This window comes from Oenanthe melanoleuca, chromosome 5 (genome assembly GCF_029582105.1).
Source record: "Oenanthe melanoleuca isolate GR-GAL-2019-014 chromosome 5, OMel1.0, whole genome shotgun sequence".
Classification (NCBI taxonomy): Eukaryota; Metazoa; Chordata; class Aves; order Passeriformes; family Muscicapidae; genus Oenanthe; species Oenanthe melanoleuca.
The window spans coordinates 46572827-46586146 of NC_079339.1; the positions used below are offsets into that span (position 1 = coordinate 46572827).

Genomic DNA, 13320 nt, shown 5'->3' on the forward strand with positions numbered 1-13320 from the left:
TTCATTAAAATGTTTTTTACCTCCATCCATGAGTTATTAATTTTCTCTCCAACACCTCATTTACTTGTTCATAATCAGAAAAAAAAAATCCAAAAAGTATCTACTGAAATCAATGTGTCATGCTTCCACATAGTGTCACAATGTACATGGACTATTCCATCTGCATTACAAAATACTCTCTCTGTTAGAAAAGCAATTATAACACTTCCATGTTGAAAATGCACTGGGCTTCCACTTGGGTTTTGTGTGGCAAAGTTTGTAGCATTGTCAAATCAAGTCCCACTGAATCACTTGACATAGTTAAGAGAAACACAGGAAGAAGCCAATGAATCCCAATACTTCTTCTTAAAACAAGACTACAACAAACATCCAATGGACAGGGCAATTTCAAAAGACCAGTTAGCTGTATTTAAGACAAAATTAATGTGAAATACCTGGTAAATTCCTGGAATTCAGCATTTTCTTCCAGGTCATCTTGTGATAGAGTAGTAGTAGCAACTTCTGAGATCTGCAAATTTTCTTCAATCATATTTTTTTCTTCCTCCTCCCCATTACTATTTTTTTCAATCATATTTTTCTCTTCCTCCTCCCCATTACTATTTTCTCCAATCATATTTTTCTCTTCCTCCTCCCCATTACTATTTTCTTCTGGTGTCTTTATGGCTGTTGGTAAATCCTCTGGATGTTCTAGTATGGCCTGTTGAAATTACAAAAGTTTTGCTTTAGACAACAAGACTGATTCCCCACCCCTCCAAATATCCTAGTGGTGCAGCCTACTCAGACACTCAATTGCAGATAGTATGAGACTGAATGAAAGTCTCACTGAAGAGAATAAAAAAGCAATGAATTTCTTGAAAATGTTTTGGGATACAGGAAATCATCAGTTTAACACATATACATAAATACAGTTGGAAAGTCAGATCTTTCTGTTAAGAAGTCATGACATGAATCATTCCACTAGAGTTTTTTAAATCTACCCTCAATTAGTCCTTCAAGTTAACAGCAAACTGACTTCACTGCTGTAGTTAGAGTCAGGACCAAAATATGTTCAAGCAATGTGTCTAAGCAACATATAGAGCAGCATTAAATGGACACCCATTCCTGAAAAATGGTGTAAAAAATTACTGTGCTGGAAAACATGAAAGGCATTTCAAAACTGGTGTCTGCAAGAAGAGATGCAGGAGCAAACTGTCTAAACCAAATACCCCAAAGTACCCACTTCTTTCTCCTGTCCAGTGCAGACAAGCCTTCACTTTACCCATGTAATGTATACTACTCAAATTGTTTTTCTGAGGTTTTGTAGGCAAACTTACTTGGATAGAGAAAAAAAATATCATTGCCTGCATCCTTTCTTTAGAAGCAATATTAATTTCTATTCATCTCATTACAGATTATTAAAAATACCCTCTCTGGTAATCTGTTATACCTAAGGATTATACAGTATCTTCTAACTATTTTAAAACACAATAAAAATTCACATTTTTGCTGTACTTTTAGGTAATATTTTATGCTTAGGATTTTAGGGATTACAGAAGCCTCAAATTATTTTAAAACATAATATAAAATCACATTTTTGCAGTGCCATTAGTATAAGGACTTCTTTTCTATTTTAATGTTAGATCTTCTCAGGGATCTGCAATTCCATTCATTCCAGTAGGGGGCTGTGGCAAACAGTGTAATGGAACAGGAAACCAAGTACATTTTAAGTATTTCTCCCAAACATTGTAAAATGAAAGCAAATGAAAACCACTGGGTTCTGATGCTAAGCCCATGTATACACACAAAGAAATGCTGGTAATAGAATAAAATACCTCAGGATGTTGTGGAATAGCAGAATCTTCATGGTTGGTGGCCTTATTGCCATCTTCTTCTATTTCTAACTCTTCTACTATTAATGGCACTTCCTTTTCATCAGAAGAATTCACATGACTGCTTGTTTTTGTAGTTTCCTCCTCGCTGTTCTCAGTGTCTGTTTCTGATGGAGAGGTACCTAGCTTATTCTCCAAGTCTGGCTCTGGAGCATCTTCCTTGTGGTCCTGTTCTGGTAAGTTCTGGTCATGTAAAACATCTGTTACTGTTTCAGAAGAAGCTTTTTCATTTCCTGTATCATAAGCTTCAATACAAGGCTCGAGATAAGCATTCAGAACTGCTGATATGGGAACATTATAATGTGGATAATAAAAGAGATCATGGGGTATCACAGATACTTTCGAAGAACTGGGTATCACTTCAGCTGCAGACTCAATTTCATCACAGCTGTCCAGGTCCTCTGGAGTTTTAGGAACATCTGAGAGAGAGTCATCAGATGTTTCATGCTGTGTAGATAGTTCTTGGCTTTCGAGATTAGAACCGCTGGGTGAACAAGGGTTCGTTTCTATTGTCTCCAGGACAGGTGATTCCTTTGTATGTTCATCTTGTGGAAGTGTCTGTACTTCCTCATTTAGAAGGTGGAGAATGTACTTCTGTGTATCTTCTTGTTTTGATGTATCTTCTGGTAAAAGAATTGAAGACTGAGGTTTGCTTTCTTCGACTTTATTGATAGAATCATCTGTAAGTATACCTGAAGTCCAGGATAATGGACTCAAAGAAGAAGTATTGGCTGAAAGGCTCTTGGTTTCATTGTCATATTCAGTAGGTGTTTCCTTAGTTAATTCTTCAGAGTATTCTTCAAAAGAGTCAACAGAATTTTTCTGATCTGTCAGAACAGCTGGAGAAAGGTCATCATTCTGTTTCAGTGGATCATCAGAGATGCTGCCTTCACCTGGCATGAATTTATCATTTAGAACCTCCCAAGAGGAATTGGATTCAAAACTGACAGGTCCCGTAATTTTCAGTGAGGTAGGCCTTTGAGGCTCCTCTTCAGACATTCCCTGTAAATCATCTAACACTTGACTCAGTTTCCCATTACAATTTTCAGAAGTTTCTGATGGGATTCTCTCAGGGATGTCATGAATATGGACCTTTGGAGGAGCTGGATGGCTCCTCTCATGATTAACAGTATACGTGCTTTCTTCACTTTCACTTAAAATCAAGATTTTGCCTTCCTTTTCTGACGGTGTGTCTTTGATGTGGACGTAAGTGGACTCAATTGGAAGCTCCTTGTCAGGATCTGTAAAGTCTTCCTGTAAGTGATGATATACCATTAGAAGACAAATCCTAGCTCAGATACCATTTTACATTTCCCAACCACGGTGGAAAGAATAAATACCTAGTCTTTCAGTCCATTACCTCATGAATGGCCAATTAATGACTCACCTATTTTGAAAGTAGGAAAACTAATTTGGCAAGTCAAGTGCCTTGAACAAAGCTCAGCATCAAGGCAGTGGTACAGGAAGATCAGAATGCAGACAAGCCTACTCCTCAATTGTTAATGTATTTATCTCTCTCTGCTGCACCCATGGAGACAACTGACTTGGTTTTTTGACAAAATCCCAAACCCTGGGAATAACATAAACCTAACAACTCCAATAAAAAGTGAAATTTATTGATATACCAGATTATTTCCTTCCAACAGACTGTTAAAAGAAATAGAATAATAAAAGAAAGGTAGTTTTTAACTTTGTCCATTAAAATGCCAAGTCTTTATGTCAACCAATCTTATTGCTCATCTAATCTAATAATAATAATTAGAGTATTTTAATAATTTTAATTCCAATTACTTTAATAATGACCACCAATTTTATCAGCTACAAAATATATCCCAACTCTAGCCTTTAGTCAAGAAATGAGAGAAAATGCCTGTTTCTCCAAAAGGCCTTTCCCAGTTCTTGACACTGTCAGCCCTTGCTTAATCCTCAATTCTTTATTTTTGCATTCAAGCCCTGGTCATTTAAACTGCAGTTTACTTCATGCTTATAATGAGTGCTTTTTACCACTCTATTGACAAGATTCAGCTTTCGGTATCTTGTGTCTCATACCTGCTAAATTCAGATTGATCATGGCCCTCAAACTTGAAGTAAAAATTAAATTTGAAGTCAAATTAATCATTATAGATAAAGGAATAAATTTCAGCCTTATTTAAAATCAATATAGCAAAGCAGTAGAATCTTATGAAACCAGTTCTAATGTCTGAAAGTTACAATTTAAATTTAAATTTAAAAAAGCACTGTTCTACCTAGGCATTTTAGCAGTCATCAATGAAAGCCCATTTCACCCATTTAACAGAAATGTGAAAAATTAAATCCAGGTTTTTTGTTTATTTTAAATAGCTTAAGAAGAAACCTAGAAAATAAATCTGACTTTGTTACGTACACCAAGGCAAATTAAAGAAATGACATGACATAGCAGTAAACACATACCCCTTCCAGCTCTGGGAAGTGCTCCAGAAATTGTGCCACATATGTCACGATTGACTGTTCATCAGGTGACTCCACCATGATATCTGTGGAGACAGACACGAGGGGTTTGAGCACACACAGCTCTGAAACACTCTTGCTGAGGAACAGATTGTCAGACATTTATCCTGCCATTATGGTCACAGAAATAACAGCTACAAACACTTCTTTTTTTTTTTCTGACAGATAAGAGAGATGCTCTTCACTGCTGATGGCACTTGACAGCATTCTCAACATCCTATTCACGTTCATTTTTTCCTATTCCAAGCACATACTGAACCCTGATCAGAATTCCCTTTTCATTCAGTTTTATACTGCCATTTATGCTGTTGTCACTAGACAGTTGATGGTTGTTGAACGACAATACAGAGGTTTATTTTTAACAGGATGGCCCAGTCTTCTAACAGGTGACAAAAGTGCAATTGTGCTTTCAATCGTGTCACCAAGGCCTAGCACCAGTCTAGTAGGGCTCAGTAAAGGGAACGACAAGAAAACCACTTACCCATGTTTTATATACACATACACACTTAGGTTTATGTGTGTAAATCTTGTGTGTATATATGCACTGCAAAGGGAAAACTGGGAGATGCAGATGCATTTGAATGGGTATCTCTCCATTTGCCTGGTATGGCAGCCTCGCACAGTTCATCCCAGAGTGACATTTATTCTCTGCAGCACAGGACTTACAGAGCAGTGGTAATGCACTGAGACAGCCCTCAGCACAACAATTAATGTCCTCTAAGAATGCAGACGTCACAAAGCATCTTCAGCATGAACCAGGACTAGTGTACATAGCTAAAACTATGGTAAGATCTTTGACCTCAAGGAGCTTACGAATGTGACTGGAAGCATACAATTAACCCACTGACCATTTTTATTTTTCTTATCAGAAAGCTCAGCACACTGATCCCATCAGCAGCCTAATCACTGGGAGGTTTTTGGTATGTATCCCAGTGCAATATCCATGAATTCTTTGTAGTCTGTTACCCAACAAAGTTGATGTGTTTACCTTCTGGTTCGAGGAGCCGAGGGACACCCAGTTTATTCTGCGCTATGCTGAAAGCATCCTCCAGGTTTTCTCGTGCTGATTTCTCCAGTGCATGCTTCATGTCTACCAAAGTACAATCTATGGCTTTTATGACGGCTAAGAAAGCAAGGCCACTCCTCCAACTACTTGTAAAGTCCTGGACTGCAACGCCATACCTAAACAGAATTACATACATTTTACATGGGTGGTTTGTTACAAAATCCAAAGTAAAGGCATCATCATTTTCAGATTTCTGAAAGTTAAAACGTAAGGTTGCTGAGTAGCATTTGTCACGTTTGAGATATTTTTGGATTTAAAATCTAGAAATACATTTAGAAAACACATGGGTTCACAAACTGAATTGGTGTGGCTAACAGCTAACACCAACCTGCTTGTAGGAAGTAGTTAGTAAAAACAAAGCCCTTAAGAATTCAGCAACCACATTTAACATTCACAAAACCAAATGTCTCTGTGATTCTTGTTTCTGGTGCTCTCCAGCATTTTAATGTCATAGCTTGGGAAAACTTCCAAGATTTAAATATTTAAACACATAAGCATAAATGATTCACATTCCTGTGTACTTGGCCTTCTATAGCACATAATCTGCCAAATGAAAATGGTGTCAGCATATGCACAAACCACAAGAGTTTTAGATGCCCAAAGTTTTGGAGGAAAAACAGCCATCAAACTTGCAATGGAAGACAGCCCCAGAATAAAAAATTCTGCACAGATTATGGGATAACAGGATTATAATGATGCTATTATGTTTTAAATACTGCAGTTGCAGGAACAATTTTCTCTTATTAGATCTTTTCAATTTGCACTCTTTGACTGGGCTGAAAAGTCTTGGTGGCCTTTACTTCTCAGGTGGTCACTTTCTTTGTACCACCTATTAATGATGACATCAGCATTATTTTGGACTAAAACTGTCCTTCCTCTATGGTTTGTACTGGCAGCAGTGAACTACAGATCTCAAAGGGACAAGTTTATCTGCTCTACAGGCACCCTTAGCATCACTGGAGATAACCAAGGGATGATGCGGTCCACAGGACCGAGTATTCAAGATGTACATTTTTGTCCTCAACACTAGACACAGAAAATTTGTGTTCAAAGGCAAGATATAAATCCTGAGACAAAAATGCCAAATATTCAGTTAATACTCAACCAACCTGTATAAGCAACTTTTGACACATGCCCTCTTTAAAACTCTCTGCCAGTCACTACTCCAAATAGCAATTAATGTAAAATACACTCCAAGCATTTGCATGTGCATGAGACACCTTACACTACAGTTTTTTAATCTGACAGTAACTCTGCCAGGATAAAGCATTACTACACAAAATGCTTTGGTGAAAGCTTTTTTGTTAAAGAGGAGAGAGATGTGCAGTGGAAATGAACTCAAATGTTGTAAGTTCAAGAGAAGTTACTAAGTTTCACCCACTTCCTCTCTTCAATTGAGGAAGGATGGACTCTAGTAGGGGCTCTGTCCTTCAAGGCACTCTGCAGCACACAGAGTAGCTTTCTCTGGGCTACTGTTTTATTTAAAAGGCTGCTGATAAAGTCGTTCACACATTTATTTTTTCAGTTCACTCCTTGGTTATACCTAACCTTTAATCAGCAAAAGATGTCAGATAGACTGCATGAAAGCCAGGGTCTAGGGAGTACAGAATGATCCTGTTTTAAACAGCACCAAGCAGGTTAGTGCAAGTTAACATTTAACATTCAAACCATGAAGCCAGCAGCAGCCTGCAAGGTCAGATGGCTGCTGTAAACACATGGCCATAGTGAAACACCCCTCTGCAGAGACCCTGTGCTCCCAAACTGCAAAAGCAGAAGCCACAGCACATGGTAACACACCCATGGGGCAGGACAGAGAAAAGAGACTCAGCTTCAAAGGGGCAGGTGGCAAGACATTGTATTGTTCAAGGGTTTGTTAGCTTACTTTCTGGTTTTCCTCTGAACCCAGATTAGAAGGGCCCTGATGGCTTTCCGCTGATCCTTCACTGTAATGGACATGTTTCTCTCCACGCTGGGAGTGCTGGGGGATGTGTCTGATTCTGGACCACTGGGCCCAGAGGACAGGCTGGAGGAGGAGGAGTTCCTGTTGAGGTTGCCTGTAAGTTCCTTAATCTGTAATAAAAGGTGAAATACACAGTGTTCTGCTTTATCACTGGCTGCATCGTGTCCTTGTTTTCATGCAAACTTTAAAGACATCAGTGCCATAACTGAATTTTTAGTGATAATTATAAGCCTGTTCATTTTAACTCTCAACTTGTATTTTACAATCATGACAGCCAGCAGCACCCCAGGCAACAGAAAGGGCAAGCTACCAGTTCAGGCCAAACTGCTCAAATTAAACAAAAAGCAGAGAAACATGTCCTTGAAAGAAAAGTTAGTTTAACTGAAATTGTTCTCTTCGCAGGAATTGCTTGAGTGAAATATTTTTCATCAAGAAACGGTGACCTGCAGCAGCACTCCTGTCCTTGGTCTGCACTGACATTCGAGGCTCTGCTGCTTTTGGGCCCCTGTGCCCTCTGCTGCCAGGGTGACAGGTTCTGGTCACACCATCTTTGCTGTGAGTCTGCCTGGCCAAACTGGTTCTGTGCAGCACTGTTCAACCTAAGGAGCCCAGCCATGGAGAGAAGCCACAGTGCAATTTTGAGACCATTTTTTTAACCTTATAGCCATTTTTTAAATCAGACCAAGAGAATGAAAGGGCCTCACAGTCTTATGAGAGTTGCAGAACCCTCACTCCATCTCTCTCTGTCCGTTACAATTTGAGATTGTCTAGAAGGTAATTTTCAAACTATGTGTAGGTTAGGGAGCAGTTTTAATCTAAGCCTGGGATAAATCAATTTTCAGGCTCAAATATGTGTTATCAGTTCCAGGTCCTTTGAGATCTTTCATATGACCATGTATATCAGTTGCAAATTTTTGCCATGTTGAGTAAGTCTCCAGAGAGAAGTGATTCTAAATGGAATTTCCCACCACATTGGACCAAATCCAGTAAAGGTTATTGAAAATAAACTGTGACCTGGAACCATACCCAGGACATTGATTCAGATCCAGGGAATCTGGAACAGAACCCTGAAAAGGCACAGGAAAGAAGGGGAAGTAGTAATCTGAAGCTCTAGTTCAGGTCCAAGTTAAATGAGGGCTTAAATTGTCTCCAATTTACATTAAAATAGGTCCAATGAAGTAAAATGAAAGCAGCTGCAAGTATAAAATTAGTGTACATTAGGAGGGGAAAAGCTCAGGTTTAGCATGATTAATTATGTTCTTTAGGATTAAAAATCAATTTAAAAATCAGTGTTCAGCTGGAATAGATGGATACCATGAAGACTGATTACTTATGGTTAAAGTATTCAAATTCTATTACCTGAAAAAACAAGATAATATTCCATATTAGTCCAAGTACCAGAGAGGAATTTCCATCTGCTATTTCTGCTGCATCAATGCTAACAAGCTTTACCTGTAGAAGAGATCATAAATTCAGAGCCAAACTTAAAGCAGCAAGGTATACACAAAAAATGCACTGAGACTACTGGATATGTCCATACCACTGCTGCCACTAACAGGCCAGCAAAAAAACCAATACTGCAACCTTGTACTAATGAAAATTTGCCCTAATCACAATCACCCTTCTCCTGGAATTCCTCTCTGAGATCCCCAGCATAGCCTGCAGAACAGAAGTGAACTCACTTCTGCAATTTTGGGACTACAAATGCATTTCCTCCATACAAAAATGGAAGAAGATGGGACCTCCCTCCAGTGGCCCCACTCATAAATAGAAGGGAGTCATTTCTCATACAAAAATCTAAAACCCTAGTAAGATCTGCTTACTTCTTTTTTTCTGTGCATCTCCTTTCTCCTTCCTTATCCCACCTTAAACAGCTTGTCACAGAGCTCTGATTAAATCAGTTAGCAATGGATAGGGTTGCCTAATCCAAGCAAACTCTAGACTTTCCCACACTGAAGTTTTTTCCAGCTGATAACACCAGGATGTTATTCTCTTAGACAACTGAGACTCAGTTTTGGCAAAGGTCACGGAGGAGGGAGGAAGCAGGGAAGCTGTCAGTACTGCACATGGCCCAGGCTGAGTTAAAGCCCAGCAGCCCATTTATTTATCAGGGAGAAGTCCTGGACGCAGTGAATCACTCAGCAGGCTCCCAGTTCCACAGGAGCAGACTCTGTCGGGTTCCACCCACTGTGGTTTAATATCTAACCCTGGAGCTCTTGGCAGCCAAGGCATTTTGCCAACACTTTCATCATCACCCTTCACTAACCAGTTAGGTTAAGCTGAAAAAAAGAAAGCAAAATAACTTTTTTTTTATCTACTGGTTTGCACAACATTTTCAGTCTTAGCAAGAAGACACCTCTAGTTGTCAGATTTCAAGGATCAGATTTCTTGCTAGCTCCAAGGTATTTGGCATGGGAAAACCTTTAAGACTAAGTACATTGGAATAGCAGTTTCTCCAAAATGGGGAACAGGTTGCATTTATCATTTCAGTGCTCAGAGTGAGCTCTGTCCTCTTACTGCAGCTTATGTTTGTCACCCAGTCCAGCAGAGATACTCAGCTAGAAGATATTGACTCCTTACTCTTAAGGGAACAGGAAATCTTTAGGAAATTAAAAAGCCATCTGCATTCAAGGTTCCTCCTTCCTGGACTTGCTGACTGAGGACCTAGTAAGGTCCTGGCAACCAGATAAGCTTCAATTGCAGCTCTGCCAAGTGCTGGTATCAACAGAAAAAAATAATCTCATCTGCCAGTGGGCCTTAGCTGGATTTGGGTAAAAAACATCAACTGGGAAACTGTTAAGAAATACGTGAATATATATAATATTTCTTAGCAGTTCTACAGTGGGATGTGTAGATGTACACATTTAGGGCAAGATCAGCCCCTACTGATGGAGTTTCCATAGGGAGGCTGGAACACCTGGAAGTTACTGGAAGTTCTTGACCTTTCACATCCTCTCCTGGGGAAAGAGGCAAAGGATGTTAAACCTCCCACATCTACAATGGCATAAGAGATGTGCTAAGACCTCACATCATGCTCATCCCTACACTGGGGTTTGCAGCAACTCTCCTGTAGACAAGTGCTGCTGCTGGAGCAGGAGCTAAGCTCAGTGCAGGGCAGCAGCAAAGTGACACCAGGTGCTGTTGGAGCATCCCATACAAGGCAGGGTTTTGCACACACTGATCCCTCCTCACCCATAAAGTTTAACTTCACTGGAGTAATTTATAGGAAATAGCCCAATATCTGTTTTCTCTTTCTGGAAGATCTAGGTATTCCATGGATATGAATTGTTACATGGCTGGGGCTTCTTCTTGATCCCATTACTCTCAACAATGGAATAAACCCATCACAGGAAAAATAAAAAAAAAGAATGAATTGCTTCCAGCTACAGGGTCTGATCACACTTGGTCACTTAAAACCGTAGGAAGTGATGCTGTGGTAGTGCAACACTATGAGGGAAGTTATATCCCTGTAAGGCTTTGATTCCTGGAATTGTGCATTTATATCATGTTCCCAAATTTCACTTTCACTTGCTTTTGACTCATGATCAGCTGCTACAGCTATCAGTTTACCAGATAAATGATTAACATGATTTCTAATAGTGAAAATATTTCTGAGAAAAGAAAGTCATCTATCATCAGTGTAACTGAAGTAATGCCACTAAGACCCAGATCATAAAAATTACTTGCATTTCTTTTTATCTTCTTTTAATATTGGATTCCTGATCCTTTAATCCCATTGAACTTTACCATATAAAATGAACAAATAATCCTTGTTTTAGACTCTGTAGGTGTTCTTGTGCATTTTCATGTGGCTTTTCAGCCTTGCTGCTAAGGTAAGTCACAGCCTCTTGAGCAGTACACCTCTCTTGCATATATGCAGCACATCAGATTAGCAACGATTACAATTTGCAGCATACATCAAAAGAAAATATTAAGACCAGTCTTTGAAAATACTCACGTTACTGTCCTCCAGAAACTTAAGTGCTTTGGCTATGTTGTTCAAACGAAAAATGCGATGGGTTGAGGATTTGTATTCGTGCATCTAGAAAAAAGAAGTGCCACACTGTTTTTAAAACTGGTGGAAACACACACCACATCATTCAAAGCTTAAAACACTACAAGCACTGAGGCAAAATAAAACTAGGGAAATCTATTTATGAAAAATTGTTGCCATCTTTTGTGAGCAGTAAAATGCTTCAACTGCACGATTGTAGCAAAACAGGGCTAGCAACCAGCTCTCCTGCTCTCCAGATGTTATCACTCTCTTGGACCTGCCACATTGATTATTTATGTAATCACTCCCCAAGCATGTTCAGTCACAGGATCAGATTTGCCTGAAAATTCATAATAACAGATTTTCTTTTGTTTTGAATTAAATTAAATTGTCCTAATTAGGAAGCATGAGCACTTTTAATAGCAGGCACAGGCAGGTGGGAGGCAAAAACCTTCACTTTGGCAGAAATGAAAGATTTTGCATGTCTGTCTCCCTGCAATTCCACTTTGACACACTGTTTTTATCCCTTGTGTGCAGCAACAGCTAACAAGAAATTCAGCCTGCTGACCTTACCCCCTTCTCTCACCTCCTCCCTGACCTCCCAAAGCATAGCCTAGGGTTTACCATGATGTATCTCTCCCTTCAACTCATTTCAAGCCTGGCCCTCAATGTGTGAATGCACATAGAGACACTGCTCCCTCTGCTGCAGCTCTGCCAACCTTCAAGAATATTAAAAAATACTCTTGACTGTGAATGTGTGAGCACACATTAGGGGCCATTCCTGCTGCAGGGTGTGCAGGTGGTCAGTCACTACAGAGCATCACCAGGTATATCTGCAGTGATGAGACAGCTGCTCCTCCCACCCAAGTGTGATAGCCACACACAGGAGAGTTCTGATGACAAGATTGATGGAGAAAGAAAACACTAAAGTCAACTGGGCATTTATATTTGCATTGGGTGTTCCATTTCTGGTATGTGGAACTTTACACAGCTCTTACAAAGAAAGGAGGAGAGAAGAAGTTTCTGATTAGTAAAGCTTTGCCCTGCTGATTTAGAATGTATTAGTAAGACTAATAAAACCTGAGCCAGGATACCAGAATGAAACTCAGACCTACAGCAGGCATCAGAAGACCTACTGAATGTCATAATGATTTTAGACAAAATAGAAATAGAACTTAGGGATTAAAAAAATTATATAGCAAATATGTTTTCTTGGTAATGTGACTTGGGTAATCTCCAAATGGAATGTGTGAGCATTAAAGTATTACAGTCTTAAAAACCCTGAGGGGTAGGAGCATTAACAGTGATCACACACCATTTACACCTCATTGTTATATTTCCTTGAAATCTACATTATAGCTCAGGACACTGCCTGTAACACAAGGAAATTACAACAAAGTTGCTGAAATTCTTACTACATTATGCAAGACATGGGCCCAAATTCATCCTTATTCCTTGGATGTCCAGGCACTCTTGCTTGTAACATACTAAGCTCCCAGATATGGAGGTTCCTCCCTCTCTGTACATACCAGCTTTTGTCCTGATAGGACTTCCAGGAGCGCCATCAAGATTTTGCCATCTTGTATATCAATAAACAGGTCTTTCACTTTCAAAGGAGGCTTGCACTGTGAAGAAGAGAAACCAGGTAGTTTTTAAAGCACTGCTTTTTGATCACTGTGACTTCAGAGAGGTGGAAGGAGAATTTTACAAGACAGAGATACAAGAAGTAAATCATAGCCTGCTGTAATAAAGAGCTGATTGTTCTTCACATCGATGGCAATTCTGTCCTATGAATGTTGGAGCCAAGACTGAAATCAGACAAGAACTAATTCCAGATTTCCCATAACAGAATCTAATCCTAAATACTCTGCCTAAGAAATAACCACCCAGGGTTTGGGTGCTGATCCCTCAGACGAAGACATGTCCAGCAGAAGCTGGACTACTT

The 13320-nt window shown here is 39.4% G+C and overlaps 1 protein-coding gene across 1 annotated transcript in view; it reads right to left on the reverse strand.

The window, feature by feature from the left end:
- The window catches only part of CLMN (calmin), a 74155-nt gene that overhangs the window by 9952 nt on the left and 50883 nt on the right, over positions 1-13320 (reverse strand). Inside the window, exons 3-10 of the mRNA XM_056492291.1 lie at positions 12905-13000; positions 11340-11423; positions 8741-8833; positions 7304-7491; positions 5344-5537; positions 4299-4381; positions 1812-3122; positions 435-697 (exon numbers count right to left, since the gene is read on the reverse strand). Of these exons, the coding sequence (XP_056348266.1) occupies positions 435-697; positions 1812-3122; positions 4299-4381; positions 5344-5537; positions 7304-7491; positions 8741-8833; positions 11340-11423; positions 12905-13000 (2312 nt within the window). The remainder of the gene's footprint in view (positions 1-434; positions 698-1811; positions 3123-4298; positions 4382-5343; positions 5538-7303; positions 7492-8740; positions 8834-11339; positions 11424-12904; positions 13001-13320) is intronic.